A 16671-nucleotide genomic window follows, 5' to 3' on the forward strand; every position below is an offset into this window, starting at 1 on the left:
TGTGTGTGTGTGTGTGTGTGTGTGTGCACTTGTGTGTGTGTGTGTGTGTGTGTGTGTGTGTGTGTCTCTGTGTGAATGAGGGGGTGGTAACAAAAAACAGAGAGGGAGAGAGAGATAGATACAGAAAAACAGAGAGAGAGAGAGAGAGAGAGAGAGAGAGAGAGAGAGAGAGAGGGGGACTCCGACAACAGGACCTTGGTACAGCCAGAGTGGCTTGTGGGTGCAGTAGAGTGGATCGTTATGGGGCCGTGGCAATGGTGGTTCCTGTCCTTCTCTCTTCTGAGCAGCTTCCTCCTGGTCCAGAGCAACAGGAGAGGTAAAAACTATGAATTCAAGCCTTTTAAAGCATAGCATATACTGTATGTTCTAGTCCATGGCGAGAAGAGTGTTTGGTATAGTTTACCGTGTTCTGTGTGTCTAATCTCATGGGATTTGTTGAAGTGGAGACGGGACAATTTTGTCTTAACATTGTTGAAACGTCAAACAAAGGCAGGGCTGGGGAAACTTCTGTCCTGGAGAGCCGCAGTGCGTACAGGCTTTTGCTCCAGCCTAGCTGACATCTGATTGAAACACTCCACAGATCATGGTTTTCGATTCAGACTGTGATTAGTTTAATCAGGTGAGGGTAAAGCTGGGCTGGAACCAAAGCCTGCACACTTCTAAGCAGCAGGTAAGCAGCAGGAGGAAGATAACAGAGTTTGACTGTTTGACTTCTTGTGTTCTTCTTTTTGGTTCTGACATGGCAGTGTTCAGACCCCCGGCACACGCCAGCATGGTTTTCCTACGGTCCAAGCGTGCAAATGAATTCTTATTTGATGAGCTTCTGCAAGGCAACCTGGAAAGAGAGTGCTTTGAGGAACGCTGCACCTATGAGGAGGCCAGGGAGGTCTTCGAGAACATCGCCAAAACTGTGAGTGACAGATGCATACTGTCAATAAACTACCACCTGTACCCTCAAATGTTGCACAGAATATCTCAGCATATCTCCATCTTTACTGATCTTGTATAGTATTGTATCATATTGTGGGTTTGTAGCACATCATCTGATATCGTATCATATCATGTAAAGACTGTCATCTATGTATCATATGGCGTACATTATATCATATATCATTGGCATACACAGTATCATAATATTATCTCATTGTTGAATATGATTGAATTGCCCATGAGGTACAATAACACATGCCTCACAGGGTCTTTAAGCCCTTGATCTATCCATTTCCGTTGTGGGCCTGATTTTTTTACTGGCCACTCTCAGCAGGAATAACTCTGGGCCCAACTGATGACAATTGTAGTTGTCTGTTTCCACCAGTGTTAATTGTGTCTCTCTTGTATCCCAATAGAACACTTTCTGGAATGACTACATTGGTAAGACACATTTTTCAATCATATGCAGAGGGAAGTTGGGTTTTCTCCCAAGACTAGCTACTCATCGTTCTCTCCCTCTCCCTCCTCCTTGCTCCTCTCTCCCTCCTCCATCTTCCTCTCCCCCTCCCCTTCCTCTCCCACCCAGATGGGGACCAGTGCAGCCCTAATCCCTGTCTCCATGAGGGCAGCTGCACAGATGGAATTGGGGGTTACACCTGTGAATGCACTGATCTGTACCATGGGCCCAATTGTGAATGGGGTAAACAGGGCCAAAAGCATTTTTGGGAAATGACAACTGTGTGTTTCTGTGTGTGTGTGTGTGTGTGTGTGTGTGTGTGTGTGTGTGTGTGTGTGTGTGTGTGTGTGTGTGTGTGTGTGTGTGTGTGTGTGTGTGTGCAGGGCCGGATGGATAGATTACACTAGGCTGTATTCTTTGAATGAAGCCAAATTATGAAACTGCTTCTAGGCAACATTGTGCTGCACATGCAGCAACTAAATTAAGAGAATGTGCAGAACATGGTGTGAAGTCAGCATGAGGGTTTTCATTTCTTATTCTAGCCTGAAGTCCATAATATTTACCTGCCATATTACAGGCATTGCCATAGCTTTGCCCACGACAGTCCATCAAATCAATGTCCTGTGTACATACATCTACTGATGCCTCTGGACACATCTTCAGTGATGTTCCTGGAATCATCGGGCGTTTCGGGTCTTTCAACATCATACACCCTCCTCCAGGTGACCCAGCCGGGGCTGATCAGACCCCAGCTTGTGTCCAGATGGCTAACTAGCTACCATGACTCCATGGCTCTCCTCTTTTGAGCCACAGCCATCTAGAGGCTCTCTCTGCCGCATTGGTGGTACTGCGGATGGCTCTCCTCTTTCTCTCTCCATCGATGCCCAAACTGCTGAAGGCTCTGGCCAAGGAACGGGCTGCAAATCCTCTGCAACCAACCTCTACTGGGAAACACCTCGCTCTCCAACCAGCCTGCTGGCAGTCACTGACCAGTCCCGCGTACTTGGAGAGCTTCCTCTCAAAGGCTTCTTCCAAGCGGTTTTCCCACGGGACTGTCAGTTCCAGCAGCACTGCTTGCCTGGTGGACTCAGACAAGAGAACAATTTCTGGTCGCAGGGTGGTGACTACAATGTGGCTGGGGAACTTCAGCTGATGTTGAATGAATGAATGAATGAATGAATGAATGAATGGACTTTATTGTCATTGCTACAGTACAGGTACCAAACAACGAAATTTAGGAGGGGTGGCTCCCCTGGTGTTAGAAAAGGAAAAAAAAAAAAAACTTTTAGAAAAAAGAAAAAAAAAAATCACAAGAAGGTAAGGAGCTGGTTTACATAAATAAAGGCTATGTACACAATCCACTGTACTATTCTGCACAGATAGTCAACTAGGGTTGTCATATTGCACAATAGTATTTTTTCACGTTATTTAAAGTGTCACAGTTTGCAGGCTTGAAATGTACATGTTTGTGCCTCAGCACTACACCAGATTTTTTCAGTCCAGCAGCTGCCATACAATCCGTCCAGACTGTCCAGGGCCCAGAACTTAGGTCTTTGCTGTGTTCAGGGCCTGGACGGCCCTGTGGTAGAAGCAGTTCTTCAGTCTGTTTGTCTTAGCGGCCAGGGTCCTGAACCTCCTTTTCGAGGGCAGCCTGGTAAAGTGTACGTGCCCAGGGTGGGTCGGGTCCCTGGAGATCTTTGAGGCCTTCCTGAGACAGTGTGTGTTGTACAGCTCTTCCAGAGAGGGGAGGGGGGCGCCGGTGATCTTCTGTGCTGTTCTCACTACTCTCTGTAGCGCATTTCTCTCCGCTGTTGTGCAGCTGGAGAACCAGTTGCAGATGCCGTAGGTGAGGATGCTCTCCACTGCGCCGCGGTAGAAGGCCACCAGTATCTCCTGCTTGTTGTGTTCCTTCCTGAGGCATCTCAGGGTGTATAGCCGCTGTTGTGCCCTCTTGATGGTGCCTTTTGTGTTGTCCTTCCAGGTCAGGTCATCCCGCATGTGATGTCCCAGGAATCGGAGGGTTGAGACTCTCTCCACGCTCTCTCCGTCGATGAGCAGGGGCTGGATCTCGGACTTTTTCCTCCTGAAGTCTACGATGAATTCCTGGGTCTTCGACTTGTTCAGCAGCAGGTTGTTAACCTTGCACAGCTTGCTCAGTTGCTCTACCTCATCCCTGTACGCCGCCTCGTCCCCCCCCGAGATACATCCCACCACGGTGGTGTCGTCTGCAAACTTTACGATGTAGTTGCTGGGGTGGACGGGGGTGAAGTCGTGGGTGTAGAGGTTGTAGAGGATGGGGCTTAGCACGCAGCCCTGGGGGGACCCAGTGCTGAGGCTGAGGGCTGTGGAGGTGTGGGGGCCCACCCGCACCCTCTGGGGGCGGTCGGTCAGGAAGTCCTTGATCCACGCACATATAGAGTGTGATAGACCCAGGTCTAGTAGTTTGGTCACTAGCCTGTCTGGAAGGATGGTGTTGAAGTCGGAGCTGAAGTCCACGAAGAGCAGTCTCGCGTAGCTGTTTCCCCTCTCCAGGTGGGATAGAGTGGCGTGGAGAGTCGTCGCGATGGCGTCCTCTGTGGACCTGTGGGCTCTGTAGGCGAACTGGTATGGATCCAGGTTGGGCGGGAGGCGTGTGAGTATGTGGGCCCGGACTAGTTTCTCGAAGCACTTCATGATGATTGGTGTGAGTGCCACCGGGCGGTAGTCGTTTAGGCAGCTCACCGTGCTTTTCTTCGGGACTGGGATGATAGTTGAGGTTTTCAGGCAGGGTGGGACGGTGGCCTGGGACAGGGACTGGTTAAAGATGTTGGTGAAAACCCCGGCCAGCTGGTCGGCGCAGTCTCTCAGCACCCGTCCCAGGACGCCATCCGGCCCCGAGGCTTTCCTGGGGTCCACCGCCTTCAGTATGCGTCTCACTTCATGCTCTGTGAGGGTGAGGCTGCTGAGAGCTGGAGAGAGTGGTGTTTGTGTTGCGGTTACCTCCGTTCGCCGCTCGTCGAACCGGGCGTAGAAGGTGTTCAGCTTTCCCGCCAGCAGGGGGTCGTCCTCTGCGGCTGTGAGCCTGTTGGCTCTGAAGTTTGTCATCTGCTGAACCCCCTGCCACATCCGCCTGGAGTCGTTGCTCAGGAGGCATTCCTCAATCTTCTCTCTGTGCTCTGCCTTGGCCGCTTTGATTCCGCGCTTATGTTCAAGGTCAACCAACAGCTGCCAGTCTTTTGCAGAGGTCAAGATGCCTGCAGATGTTTTCCTGGCAGGGGTTGGCTGCTCCCCAGCTCTGACAAAGGCGATGGTTTTCTTGGAGGGTCGGAACTGCTTTGCCCACACAAGTCCTGCGCTGATGCCTTCAGCAATGTCTCTTAACACAAATTTGAGTGTTGTCTCCATGTGTTCTGCGGTATGACCACGCAGTGGTGTGAACTCTAAACACCTCTCGACAGGCTCCCCGTTCTTCTTCTGGACATAGCGAATTATCAGAGCGAGCTGATGAACATGTGTAACATCGGGTGTTGAATCCACAATGATAGAGAAATACTTGCCATCTTTAACTTCTTTTACAATGGCATGCAGGACCTTTTCAGCCATCAATTGAATGAACTCATTGCAAACGGTAGAGGACAGGTAATTGGTATTTCCCCTGACCTTGTTTCTGTATTTGGCTATATGTTCTGATAGCAGTGGATCAAAGCAACTAATTAACTCCAAGCAGCCAAAAAGGTTCCCATTGTGGGGTGATCCCAGTAGCTCATCTTCACCACGGAAGGGCAGTCCTCAGGAAGAAAGTCGTCACTATACATTTTAAAATGTTGCGCCAGTATGCTCTCTCAGATTCCACTTGCTGTACTAAATTTTAATCTATTCGTGCATTTTCATTTCCGAATGATGACAGATGGAGCACAGCACTGCGATGGTCCATACAATGTTCATGTTCATGTAAGTGACTGGAACAGTTTTTCCAGTCATTAAATCCGGTGGTGGTAAATACAGTGTCTCTTTTACTGAACAACTCGCAGCAATAACAGAATATAGAGCCTGTAGATGGTGAATATACTAACCATTCTCTCAACAGGATTTCTCAATTATTTTTTTTCCTACAGACCTAAGAAAAAAACATTTGTCTCATGTTCTCCCATAGTCTTGTCCTGTGATGTGGATGCTGATGTTGTTGATGCATTGTTGTTGCTTTTATCCAGGTTTTTTTCATTGTTGTTGTTTTCATCTGTTTTATTTGTCGATCCTTGTTGCTTGTGGTGATGTTTTTGTGTCGTTGTAGAGGAACCATCCTTGGTAATATCACCCGCCTCTGCCGCCGACTCTTTGGGTGCGGAGCCTCCGTTCTCCTCAGCAGTGGAAAATCTTGCAGTTGCCGTCGGTAATTGAGGCTGGCTTGTGGGCTTTGAAGGGTCTGAGAGAAACTTGTGTAAAGCCCCTCTCTGTCATTTTCTTTCTTCCTCTTCATTTTAAACAGTTAGCCTATATGTAGCTCCTGCTAACATACAGTGATGATCTCCACTGAACCGCCGGAAATATTTTGTCCCTCACATTGGTGCTAACGTAACGTTGTGTATGTTTAAAAAAAAGAAATGAATTTTAAAATATATATATAAACATTGAAATAAAGTTTTAGATCGGATTTTTATATTTTAAAAATATTTTTAAATATATGTTTAACATTATTTAGGCAGTTGATGTTCTTTACCCCTCTCTGTCTGGGCCCCCTAGTGGCAAGGAGGCCATAGGCATGTGCCTAGAATGCTTATGCCTAGATCCGGCCCTGTATGTGTGTGTGTGTGTGTGTGTGTGTGTGTGTGTGTGTGTGTGTGTGTGTGTGTGTGTGTGTGTGTGTGTTTGTGTGTAAGTAAGTAAGTAAGTAAGTGATATTGGTGTTGTTTGTGTTGTATGTTACAGATATCTCACAGTGCCCAACCGAAGGGCCTTTATCCTGTGAACATTTCTGCACCCCCAAGCTCGGGTCGACATACCTCTGCTCTTGTGTTGAGGGATATAAGATTCACAGTGATGGCAGAAGCTGCATACCGGCAGGTAAACCACTTCTGAGTTATACATCTGCACGCCTGCTGCATATTTCTATTGCTGAAAAAAACACTAACACACACATGCACACACACACACACGTGATTTCTCCTCTGCTGTTGTGGTTATGAGAGTGTGCCTTTCCTTAGTCAAAAACCCCTGTGGAAGAGTTGCCTCACAGAACCAAACCAATGCAACTAATCACATCTGTCCACATGGTCGTTGTCCTTGGCAAGTAAGTCCCTCCACTTACAAAAAACAACTATTCCCCCAATGCATGTCGATATGGCTATTCCTGAGTTCCTGAGTACTAAAACCAAATCAGTCCAGATTGGATAACCCATCATTTGTGATTGACAGGTAGCACTTGTGAATGATTCTGGAGAGGAGTTATGTAATGGGGTGATCTTGGGGCCACGCACCCTTCTCACCTCTGCTAGGTGCCTTTCCACAATGGACAAGATACCTATACAAGTCGGTGAGTCCACACATACACTAACCCAGATGTGGGACACGTTCCAGACCTAGTAGATTGTAAGAGCTTATAAGAGTTTACACCAATTTCATATCTGGGCTGCGGTCCATTTTCAACCCCATGGATGTAGCTCTTGTGGAAGCGTTTAGGAACATTTTGCTCAACACTGCATGGTTCTGAATTTTTAAAAAATGTATAGGTTAAAATATATGTTCTCTGACACATTTATTTACACAATTATATGTTCACTGCAGCATCACTGCAGTAAGTTTGGTAAATTAATAAATCCATATAAATGTTGCTTTGTGCAACATTGGAGTGAATGAAGATTCATTTTAGCTCTGCTCTTTCCTTGTGACTTTTCCTCCCATCCTTACCTTGAATTTAGTGACATTTTCAAGACACAAAGTCAGAAAACCAGCCAGGATGGAAGAGAGGAAATTAGGTCACCCTCTATAGCTAGCCCTACCTTCCCCACCCCACCCCACCCCCAAAACCTCTGGCTAAAAAGAAGAGAAAGCCTAAAATCTAATACCTACAAACCCTCTCTGTTTTACTCAGATGACCCGGTTACCGGTGTGAGGATCCCTGCACAGCGGATGTATATTCACAGCGGCTACAAGAATGGCAATCCGAATAATGACCTAGCCCTCTTGAAACTCAGACGGCCCATCACCCTTGGCCAGTCTGCCTTCCAGGTCTGCCTGCCAACCAAGGACTTCAGCGAAAATATTCTGATGAGAGCAGGGAAGGAGGGGGTGGCCAGAGGGCCGGTAAAGACACCCTCCACCCCCCCGCGCCTCTCTTACCTCCCCCTTGCGCAGTGTCGAACCCAGCTCAACCTCTCCCACCCTCTCAGCAACAAGATGTTCTGTATGGAGAGCCAAAATGATGAAATGGAGCGGAGATCCACACTTAAGAAGATAGAGGATGGCGGAGAGGGGTTCAATACGAATGCAGAGGCAGTCCGAGCAGGGCAGGAGGCCAGGGAGTTTTGCAGCCTCTTGCCAGGGACCCCCATGGCGACTGTGGAGGGTGGTACGGTGTTCCTCACTGGGGTGCTCCTCTCCCCCATGCTACATGACTGTGGACAAGGCCGGGTCTTCACCAAGATGTCCCGCTACCTGCTCTGGATTCAAGAACACCTGGATAAAGCCGAGTCAGAGATGACACCCCAACTTAACCAGTATCCACCTGAACCTTAACTCTGACCTATGTAGAGAGCTACACTTCAGCTACACTGGACTGAAAGCTAACAAGACTGCATTAAAGACTGTAGTCTAATTGTTCTTGTGAAATAAAAAGACTGACTTAAATAACTGGGGGCAAAATGGCTCCACTACGATGGCTGAGGATAATGTAGTGTTCATACGAACATACTCTGAATTTCAAGTTACAATTATTTGCATAGAGCTTCCTATTAGTTTATTCAAATACTCCACTGAGTGGGAAACTCAGGTAGCATCTTTGTACAACGAGTTTCTAAGTTGGAAATGTCCGTTTCCTAGTTCCGAGCACACATGAACGACACATCATTATCATGTACATTGAATGATTTACTTAACATCTGCCACACCTCTTTGACAACTAAATTAAATCATTCAATGTACATGATAATTATGTGCCGTTTATGTGTGCTCGGAACTAGGAAACTGACAGAAACTCATACAAATGTGAGTTTTTATATTGAATTTGCACCAATGCTGTCATGCTGAGTTGTTCCCCCTGCAATGATTCTATAAATAAATGGCATATTCATTCAGTGCTATGCTGTCCTAGTTCTATGACTCTTGGCATCTCTCTCTCTCTCACTCATCCCCCCCACACACACACACACACATGCTGCTCCCATAGAGAAGCCTGTCTCTTGAGGGCTCATTATAACCAATGAAGCATGGAGGAGTCTCTGAGGGCTTCTGGTAATGAGGCTGCCCGTACTGCTCCTCCCTCCTCTGTGAGTAACAATGAGGAGCTCCGTGTATCACCGAAGAGAAACAATGTAGCATGAGTAAAGGTTATGCCCTAATGATTCACACCATGAGTGGAATCAATGTTCAGGGCTTAAAAATGCAGTAAAACAACACTTTGGATCGCTGGCCATTACAGCTTCAAGATGGATGTCATGTATCAACTGTAGTGGTAGAATCTGTGCATGTACTGTAGAGTGAGTGACAGTTCAGTGTGTTACATCAGCACAGGGACCGATTCTGTTTGAACCCAATCAGCAGGGTGAACATGGTCTGGCCCACGTTGAAGCCATGTCTCCAATTGTGGTAGGTGATTGCCCTACTGAGGGAGTACATGAACTTCACCAGGGTCTGGGAGAAACACAACAACCAGCTTTCTGTCAAAAGGTAGAAACACATCACTATCACACTGTACCATAGCATCAAATATCATATAATGATAATACAATAAAGCAAGATAATATAAATAAGATCATGATCAAATTATCAGTATCAAATCATTATTGACATAGGCCTACCGTAAGCTGCCATGATTAGTTATTACAATGACTGTAAGATGAGTTGTTACATTTGACTTGCTTGCATTATGGTACACACACACAGAGTAATAATTCAATACTGAATAATCAACCCCACAATCATAACAAACTATAATGGGTTTTATTCAACATTTACATTACAAAACAGCAACATATAAATGAGCTTAAAAAATAAAGCAAATCAAAATATTGGAGAAAAAAAGTTTGAACAAGGAATCTAGTTGAGTATTCCCAACATATTGGTATTCTTGTCTTTAATGATCTGGGAACCCATGGGTGTGGATTCCAGAAAACCAGCCAAAATCTGAAATAACCAGCAAACAATGGGGACTCCGGGACTAGGACTGAGGACTCAGTAGAAAACCCACTTGGTGTTTCGGGATGCAACTCTTCTCAATAGTCCTGAGAGGCCCTCTTTTCCTTCATTTGCACATCAGAAAGATCTGGACAGGTGAAAACAAATTGCAAACATGTCTCTGCCATATTGCTTTCACCTATCCTGCCATTTCAGATCGGTGCAGATGAAGTAGGAAGGGAAACAATGTGAGGAGGCTTTCTCTGCACTTTGCTGAATTCTGATTCTGTAACCTTCTCCCTTAAATGTGCCCTCATTCACTCTCCCTCATGAATGTATAAGCATTGGATAGGGTTAGGCATGACCTAGGGAGAGTTTCCACCATATTTCTTACACCAGTCCTTTTCATTTAAAATCCCTGAGGGGGATTGAATAAGTCCTATTAAAATTGTATTGTGGCGAGTAACAGGATTGGGCCAGACAGGATTCTGGGAATAGTTGCTGGGTGAATGGGAGTCTGGGATATGTAGTTTAGGAGACTGAGGACAGTGAGGGGAAGGGGTTTTGCTTGCTGACGACCAGTTTCTGGTGCTGGTGAGAGATGTAGCCTTTTATGTGTCCCTGAAAGAGAAGAGGTGGTGAGGGTTTTATTTCTATATCAGGTGCAAACACAGGCAAAAAACATGTATCCAGCAAATGTGTACAAATTCAAGTTTATTGTTACGTCACATTACACAAGTGTAAGAGAGTAAAATTCTTATTTTTAAGAATGAAATTATGTGTGTGTGTGTGTGTGTGTGTGTGTGTGTGTGTGTGTGTGTGTGTGTGTGTGTGTGTGTGTGTGTGTAACGTAAGCAGAGTGTCTCACCATGTAGATCAGGTTGGCTAGGATGCACTGCACCTCGTCAATGTCCACCTCATCCACCTGCATCATCGTCAGGGCCACCAGGAAGGCATCCAGAGGCAACTGGTGGGTCTTCAGGAGCTGGTACCTAACACAGTCCAGATGACACACACACACACGTTAACACAAAAACACACATGCACGTTGCCACACATGCATAAACATTAACACAAACGGGCCAGGGTACTAACCATAACTAGGGGTGGGACGATTAGAAAATTTCATGGCACGATTATCATGGGCAAAATAATCGCGATCCACGATATTATCGCGAGAATAAAATAAAATAAAATATCACTTTAACTTAGATTTTGTTGTATTTTTATGACATTTTAAGTCAGTAATTCAAATTCAGATTCTAGTGGCACATATCTCTGGCCATAATCCGGGTCCTTAAGGAAGAGCAATCGAGCGTTGATTGACCTAACTCCTTTTCGGCCAATCAGCACCTTTCATTAACGTACCCAAGGAAGTTTAAAGAACGCACTCCCAGTGTTGCCAACTTGTCGACTTTGTCCCTATATCTGGCGACTTTCCAGAGCCCCATGGCGACTTAATTAGTCAAAAGCGACCAGCGACAAATCTAACTTCCCTTTCTGGTCATTTGGGGAATTACTGTAAAGCATCTAACATATCCCGTATTCCACGGTTCACGTTACAACCGAGCTCAGGAGAGACGAGTAGGGATACAGTCTATGGCGAGCGAGGGTTGCCGTCTCCTCTCTCCCTCAACACTCACTCCCGCGGCCAGTCTGATATCAGCCGCGGGCAGCGTACCGTTGTTCCCCGGGTCCTCGCGGGGGGTTCGGGCAAAGTTCGGGAAATAACGCACGGTTGTCATGTGTTTATACAGCATGGATGTTACGTGCCTAATGCCTTTGATGCGCACACTTGCTACTTGCCGCTTTCATAATTTTATTAAGCCTATAAAGCACAAGTCATGCATTGCATGTAACCCCAAGTGCTGAACAGTATTAAGTAAACCACAATATATTTGCTAAAGCTTAGGGGTAGGGATGTCCCGATCCGATACTGATACCGGATATCGCCGCGATATTGGACCTGAATGCTGGATCGCGGATCGCACCAGAAAAAAAAGGCTCCGATCCGCGCGTCACTCAAGTGACGACAACAGTAGTAGCCAGTGGTCACGTGCATGACCAGGGCTCGATAGTGCGACTGTTTTGGTCGCATTTGCGAGTGAATATATTTCTGTGCGACTTGGAAATACATTCAATCGCACCAGTGCGACTAAGAGACTGCTGAACTACTGTCATGCGCAGTCAAACTTATGTGTATTATAAGCGATGAGGGAATGAAAACAGTGAACAGAAACGCGTGTCGCAGAAATGCTTCACGCGAGTCCTATATGCGCTTAAAATGCGCATAATGGATACAGCTGTCATAGTTCGTAGCGCTGTGTGCTTCCGGTTTCATTACAAAGAGGTTAACCCTATATGTGCCTGACGTCTAACAACATTCAAATGACTCTAACTTCATATTTTTTCGGATTTCAATGTATGACACATCATTTGAAAGCCTATGATCCGTAGTTCCAATCCACAACACGTCGCATTTGTTGCTTTAATAAAGGCTGGCAGTCTTTAATTTAACTGTTGTTGGTGTGGACTATATACTGGGGAGGTATTTGTTATTATTCAGGGGTCAAAAAAATTATACAAATATCGGATCAGTATCGCAGATACCCGAAGCCCAGGTATCGGTATCGGTAGTGAAAAAGTGGGATCGGGACATCCCTACTTAGGAGCGACCGTGCCTTTTGCAGCCATAGACTGTCACTGCCTGTTAATAACAAGGTAGGCAAATGACAGTATCCCGTCTTAAGTTTTTCACCAGCCATGGTGAGTAGGCTAGCATACGTTACCTAGTGACTGACTGACAAGGCTGACTTGACAGTAACGTTACCCATGCAGGCTGAACAATAGCGCGAGACAAGTTCTGTGAGGATATTCGCGCGCGGCTCATGTGAGGAATCGCAATTATATTACAGTTTATTCATAACATACGATTATTTAAATAATTACAATTCTCCACGATTAAGTTATCGCAGGTGTTTTTATCGCGATTAACGATAAAAACGATAATCGCCCCATCCCTAACCATAACCCATGCATGCAAACACGCATGCATGCACACACAGTCCATAACTACTCACACTTTCTTGAAGAGGTTCCTGTAGGTGATGATCTTGAGTTTCTCCAGGATGAGGAAGATGCCACAGCGGATGAAGAAGGTCTCGTGTTTAGCCAAGGCCTCGTTCAGGAGCAGGAGGTTCCCCTCACTGTTACAGAGAGAGGGGGTAGAGGGAGAGAGGAAGGAGAAAGAGAGAGGGAGAATGAGAATGAGGGAAGACGGGGATGGTTAAGTTAAGGTGCGGCAGGGCTTAACGGAGCAAAAGAAAGGAATTGACGAGAGTTGTGGGAATGGCAGAGGAAATAGGAGGGGAGGAGCTGTATGCCTTACTCACCTCACAGCTTTGGTGACATCAGCGAACTGCATGAGGTCATACTTCCTGAGTAGCTGGTAGGTGGGCATGTGACCCTGAAACAGGAACAACAACATAGTAGTCAAATACATTTAGCTCAGAAGGCCAGTTGAAGCAATCTGTTGATTTTAGTGGAGTCAAGTAGTTAAAGGTGAGAGTAGTCAAGTTGAGTGTACAGTAAATGAGAGCGTAGTAGAGTTTGGTGACTACTGCACATGTAAGTGTTGAGAACATTCAGTGGTAAATCCACTAGCTCCAACCAGCAGTGTCTTTACAGGCTGTGTGTGTGTGTGTGTGTGTGTGTGTTTTCTCACAAGCAGCATCTTGACAGGCAACAGGTAGATGAGAATCATGCGCTTGTTCCTTTGGCTGGAGCGGTGGCAGTGCTGAAAGGAGAAGGACAGGCACTCCTCCGCTGCAGAGAAGGACACACGGACACACACAAGGTGAGACAGGGAGACAGATGGACGATAGAAGATATAAATTATAAGACGTTGTAGACAGCCATTAAAGTGTTCGTATGCTAAGGCACTTATTGTAGGTTTGTTTGGATAGGAGCTATGCTATATGACCACTGTCCACCAGTGCAATAACAACCATGACTATTTTTTGTAAGCAATTTTCAAAGTATACACATGAAAGGTACCTGGTTTGTAGTCACTGTCGAACATGGCCTTGCGGCCTACGTAGTACTTGTAGGTGACTCTCTGGGCCATGCTGTAGTCATCCTTTAGGTTGGAGCTGTCGATGGCGCGGATCAGAGGCTTACACAGGTGCAATTTGTTGATCTGGGAATACAAAGAAACATGAAGGGATCTTTCACAATATTGTGCCAACCTGAACCAATACTCTTTAGTAAATAATACAGTGATCCTCTCAAAGGAAGATCTTGTTTTTGCATTGATTAGGCCTACTGCCCTTTATGTGACAGGTCCAGAGGTGTGACTTTTAATCTGCTGCAGATTGTTATCAGAAAAATGTGTTAGTAGTAGGACAAAGCATGTTCAGTAGGACAAGTAAAGTATATTTGTGCGCATGGAAGTCAGTGATTTATGTTTATATCGGTTAATGAGACAAGGTGATGTGACTAAAGTTAAACTCAACTAAACAGCCCATTGTTTTCGTGATTTTAACATTATTCAAATGACCAAAATATGATGAACACAACTCTCACCTTGAAGTAGATTTTGAAGAGCTGATTGATGAGAAACAACATTCCCCACTTCTTGGAGTCGTCAATGCCGGCCCGACTGCAAACCACAGTGAAGCCAAGTTATTATGTTTTAGTCAGTCAATTCTAGGATAATTCTCCTGGGTGTGTGTGTGGCTTCAGACTCACTTGTCGCTGGCACACACTCTAAAGCAGCCCATCAGTTGTTCGGCTGCCTTCTCCAACATGTCTCCCACTTTGCCCTTCCCTTTCTTCAACAGCTGCTGCTCTGCCTGACCACAACCACAATAATCAAAACCCGACTTCAACTTAACTCAACCACAATCCTACAAAAAACATTCTGAGCCATGTGTGATTTACGTTGACTTACATTGTTGGCGAATATCCGTAGGTCCAGGGTTACAGCGAACATCACTGACAAAGCCCTATACATGTAATTAGCAGGTTGTTACTTGTATTGTAGGAATGTATTGCACATCAACCTTTATGCAAAATCCACTTTTCTTGTATTTTTGTATTGAATATGCCACTCTGGTCTTACCAATTCTCCTCTTTGTGAGATTGAAAGGCCCTCAGGAATGACGTAACAAGTTAAGGAGAAAAAGTGGAGTAAGTATGTCATGCCACAAAGAACAGTTTGTAAATTAACTTCTCTGTAGTACGTGTGTTGCATATTCAAAGTTGTCTAAAGAACACAAAAGGATATTGAACCACCAGAGTCTGACACTTGTAGGCGTCTATGAAGTCATGGTTTGCCACTGCATAGGTACACCTGAAAACAGACGTAAACATACAGTAGGAAGACATTACTAAACATGTACACTATGCGAGCAACATTAACACAGTGTTATGACCATACTGAAGTGACAATATGCTTTCCTATTATGTTCCCAAGGGCTGTGAGACAGCGACTCACAAATCTCCCACCTATGATGTTAGCTCAGAAAACATCTCAAGTTAGAAAGGAAGGACGTATCTCAAAAGTATTTCATTTTGAACAGGGTCCCAGTATTGTACCTCAAGTGAGCTGCGACCATCTCATCGTACGGTGGCTCCAGCACCTGCTGACACTTCTCCTCGGGATTGGGGAGCTGTCAACACACCGCAATGATGTCACAGCCACAGAGAGAGGAGAGTGGCATCATCAACATGGTGAATAAAATCACATTCATGACATCTTTTTAAAAATTCTACGACTTAAAATACTGATTACAAAAAAAATCTACGACTTACAGACATCAACAATTACAGATACATACAATTCTGCTAGGACTGCTATCATTGCCAGAGGGAACAGACCCCCTGCAGCCCTACCTGGAGACGTGGATTAGCAACATGAGGGTGTTGGAATGACAGAAGTTCAGCACAGAAGATCCCTTCTCGGTTGTCAATGGCCTCGTAAACCTGGAAAAGATAACTTGGTGTTAAGACGGTAGCTAGTCCACACACTCTATACCCCTCGGCCACTTGTGTGTTTAGCTACAATATAAAACGATTGGGAGGCAGCAATCAATTGTATGGGCGCACTAGGTAAGAAGTTCTTATGAATCCAATAATTGTGCTTATGCAAAAAAAATATAATAATACATGTAAGCATCCTGTAACTGGCAAGATGTAACAGAAAGGTGGCTACCTGTTGAAGATACTGGTTAATAGTTATGTGAGCCATTGGGGTCCAGGACGTTCACCTGTAAAGAGTTGAGATGTGGTTTGACAGATATTCAAGCAAACCTCTATTATCATGTTGTCTCAAGAGTTGTTTCCGGTTAGGGGCCCTAACTAGCTAATCGTGACGATTACAGACTTGTACAAGCTAGTAGAAGAAATTACACATATCACTCATTGCTATTTGAATGTTAGCTAGTTAGCTTGCTTGCCACCAAAAAAAGCATGCATTGACTTCATTCAATCGGACTGTCAAAGTCTGGGTCTATATTGCTACACCGCTCTGATAACCGTTAGCTAATAAAATAAACACGCATAATTATTACCATAAATAATGCCTAGATTTCCACAAACAAAATATTCATCCAAAACAAAAAAGTTTTGACTGCTATTGTGATGATTTTGGTCAGTAATTCCTGCTGCACATTCGAAGTACATCCGGATTAGAAAAGGTGAACTTCCGGTAGTATGTAGTTCGTATCGTCTCATGTCAAAATAAAAGTTTCTTCGCAAACCCAAAATTGAATGGCAAAACATTGGTGAACATAAGAACAATGTGAACTTGCTGTAATACTTAACAGAAAGAGTAATAACCACAACTTTTGTTCACACACAAATCTCTCAGAATATACAAATTGAAACAAGTTTGTATTGGTCTTACAATCAGGCCGATTATTGTGTTAATCTAAACATTGTTTAGCTGATCATTTTGGAAATGAGCTTTGATGAGA

General features: G+C 45.0%; 2 protein-coding genes across 4 annotated transcripts; one reads left to right on the forward strand and one right to left on the reverse strand.

Moving 5' to 3' along the window:
* Positions 1-98: 98 nt before the first annotated feature.
* Positions 99-8655, forward strand: prozb (protein Z, vitamin K-dependent plasma glycoprotein b). Of its 2 annotated transcripts, XM_080525329.1 has the most exons (9): positions 99-316; positions 747-910; positions 1347-1371; positions 1517-1630; positions 5658-5756; positions 6293-6427; positions 6568-6653; positions 6779-6896; positions 7455-8655. In XM_080525329.1, exons 1-9 carry the CDS (start codon positions 241-243, stop codon positions 8096-8098), a joined length of 1461 nt encoding a protein of 486 aa, XP_080381455.1. In that variant the 5' UTR covers positions 99-240; the 3' UTR covers positions 8099-8655. The 2 variants fall into 2 exon arrangements, with proteins under 2 accessions (XP_080381455.1, XP_080381456.1); XM_080525330.1 differs by lacking the exon at positions 5658-5756 and having other exon boundaries at positions 104-316.
* An 869-nt stretch (positions 8656-9524) lies between these two features.
* On the reverse strand, positions 9525-16364 carry pcid2 (PCI domain containing 2). 2 transcript variants are annotated; one of them, XM_080525182.1, is made up of 15 exons: positions 16267-16364; positions 15909-15963; positions 15590-15679; positions 15293-15366; positions 14982-15047; positions 14817-14858; positions 14646-14700; positions 14444-14547; positions 14279-14354; positions 13751-13892; positions 13419-13519; positions 13087-13160; positions 12775-12900; positions 10563-10686; positions 9525-10315 (listed from the first exon to the last, which is right to left on the reverse strand). In XM_080525182.1, exons 2-15 carry the CDS (start codon positions 15942-15944, stop codon positions 10226-10228), a joined length of 1200 nt encoding a protein of 399 aa, XP_080381308.1. In that variant the 5' UTR covers positions 15945-15963; positions 16267-16364; the 3' UTR covers positions 9525-10225. The 2 variants fall into 2 exon arrangements, with proteins under 2 accessions (XP_080381308.1, XP_080381309.1); XM_080525183.1 differs by lacking the exons at positions 14982-15047; positions 15293-15366; positions 15590-15679; positions 15909-15963; positions 16267-16364 and having other exon boundaries at positions 14444-14543; positions 14817-14856.
* Between the last annotated feature and the right edge of the window lie 307 nt (positions 16365-16671).

This window comes from Nansenia antarctica, assembly GCF_963989245.1.
Source record: "Nansenia antarctica genome assembly, chromosome: 3".
In the NCBI taxonomy this organism is placed as follows: domain Eukaryota; kingdom Metazoa; phylum Chordata; class Actinopteri; order Argentiniformes; family Microstomatidae; genus Nansenia; species Nansenia antarctica.

Coding starts and splice junctions, on each gene's coding strand:
- prozb (XM_080525329.1), top strand. CDS start 241: ATGGGGCCGTGGCAATGGTGGTTCCTGTCCTTCTCTCTTCTGAGCAGC. Junction 911..1,346: donor TCGAGAACATCGCCAAAACT/GTGAGTGACAGA, acceptor GTATCCCAATAG/AACACTTTCTGGAATGACTA. Junction 5,757..6,292: donor AAATCTTGCAGTTGCCGTCG/GTAATTGAGGCT, acceptor TGTATGTTACAG/ATATCTCACAGTGCCCAACC.
- pcid2 (XM_080525182.1), bottom strand. CDS start 15,944: ATGGCTCACATAACTATTAACCAGTATCTTCAACAG. Junction 15,367..15,589: donor TTGCTAATCCACGTCTCCAG/GTAGGGCTGCAG, acceptor GTGTGTTGACAG/CTCCCCAATCCCGAGGAGAA. Junction 13,893..14,278: donor TCTTCAAAATCTACTTCAAG/GTGAGAGTTGTG, acceptor TTGTATTCCCAG/ATCAACAAATTGCACCTGTG.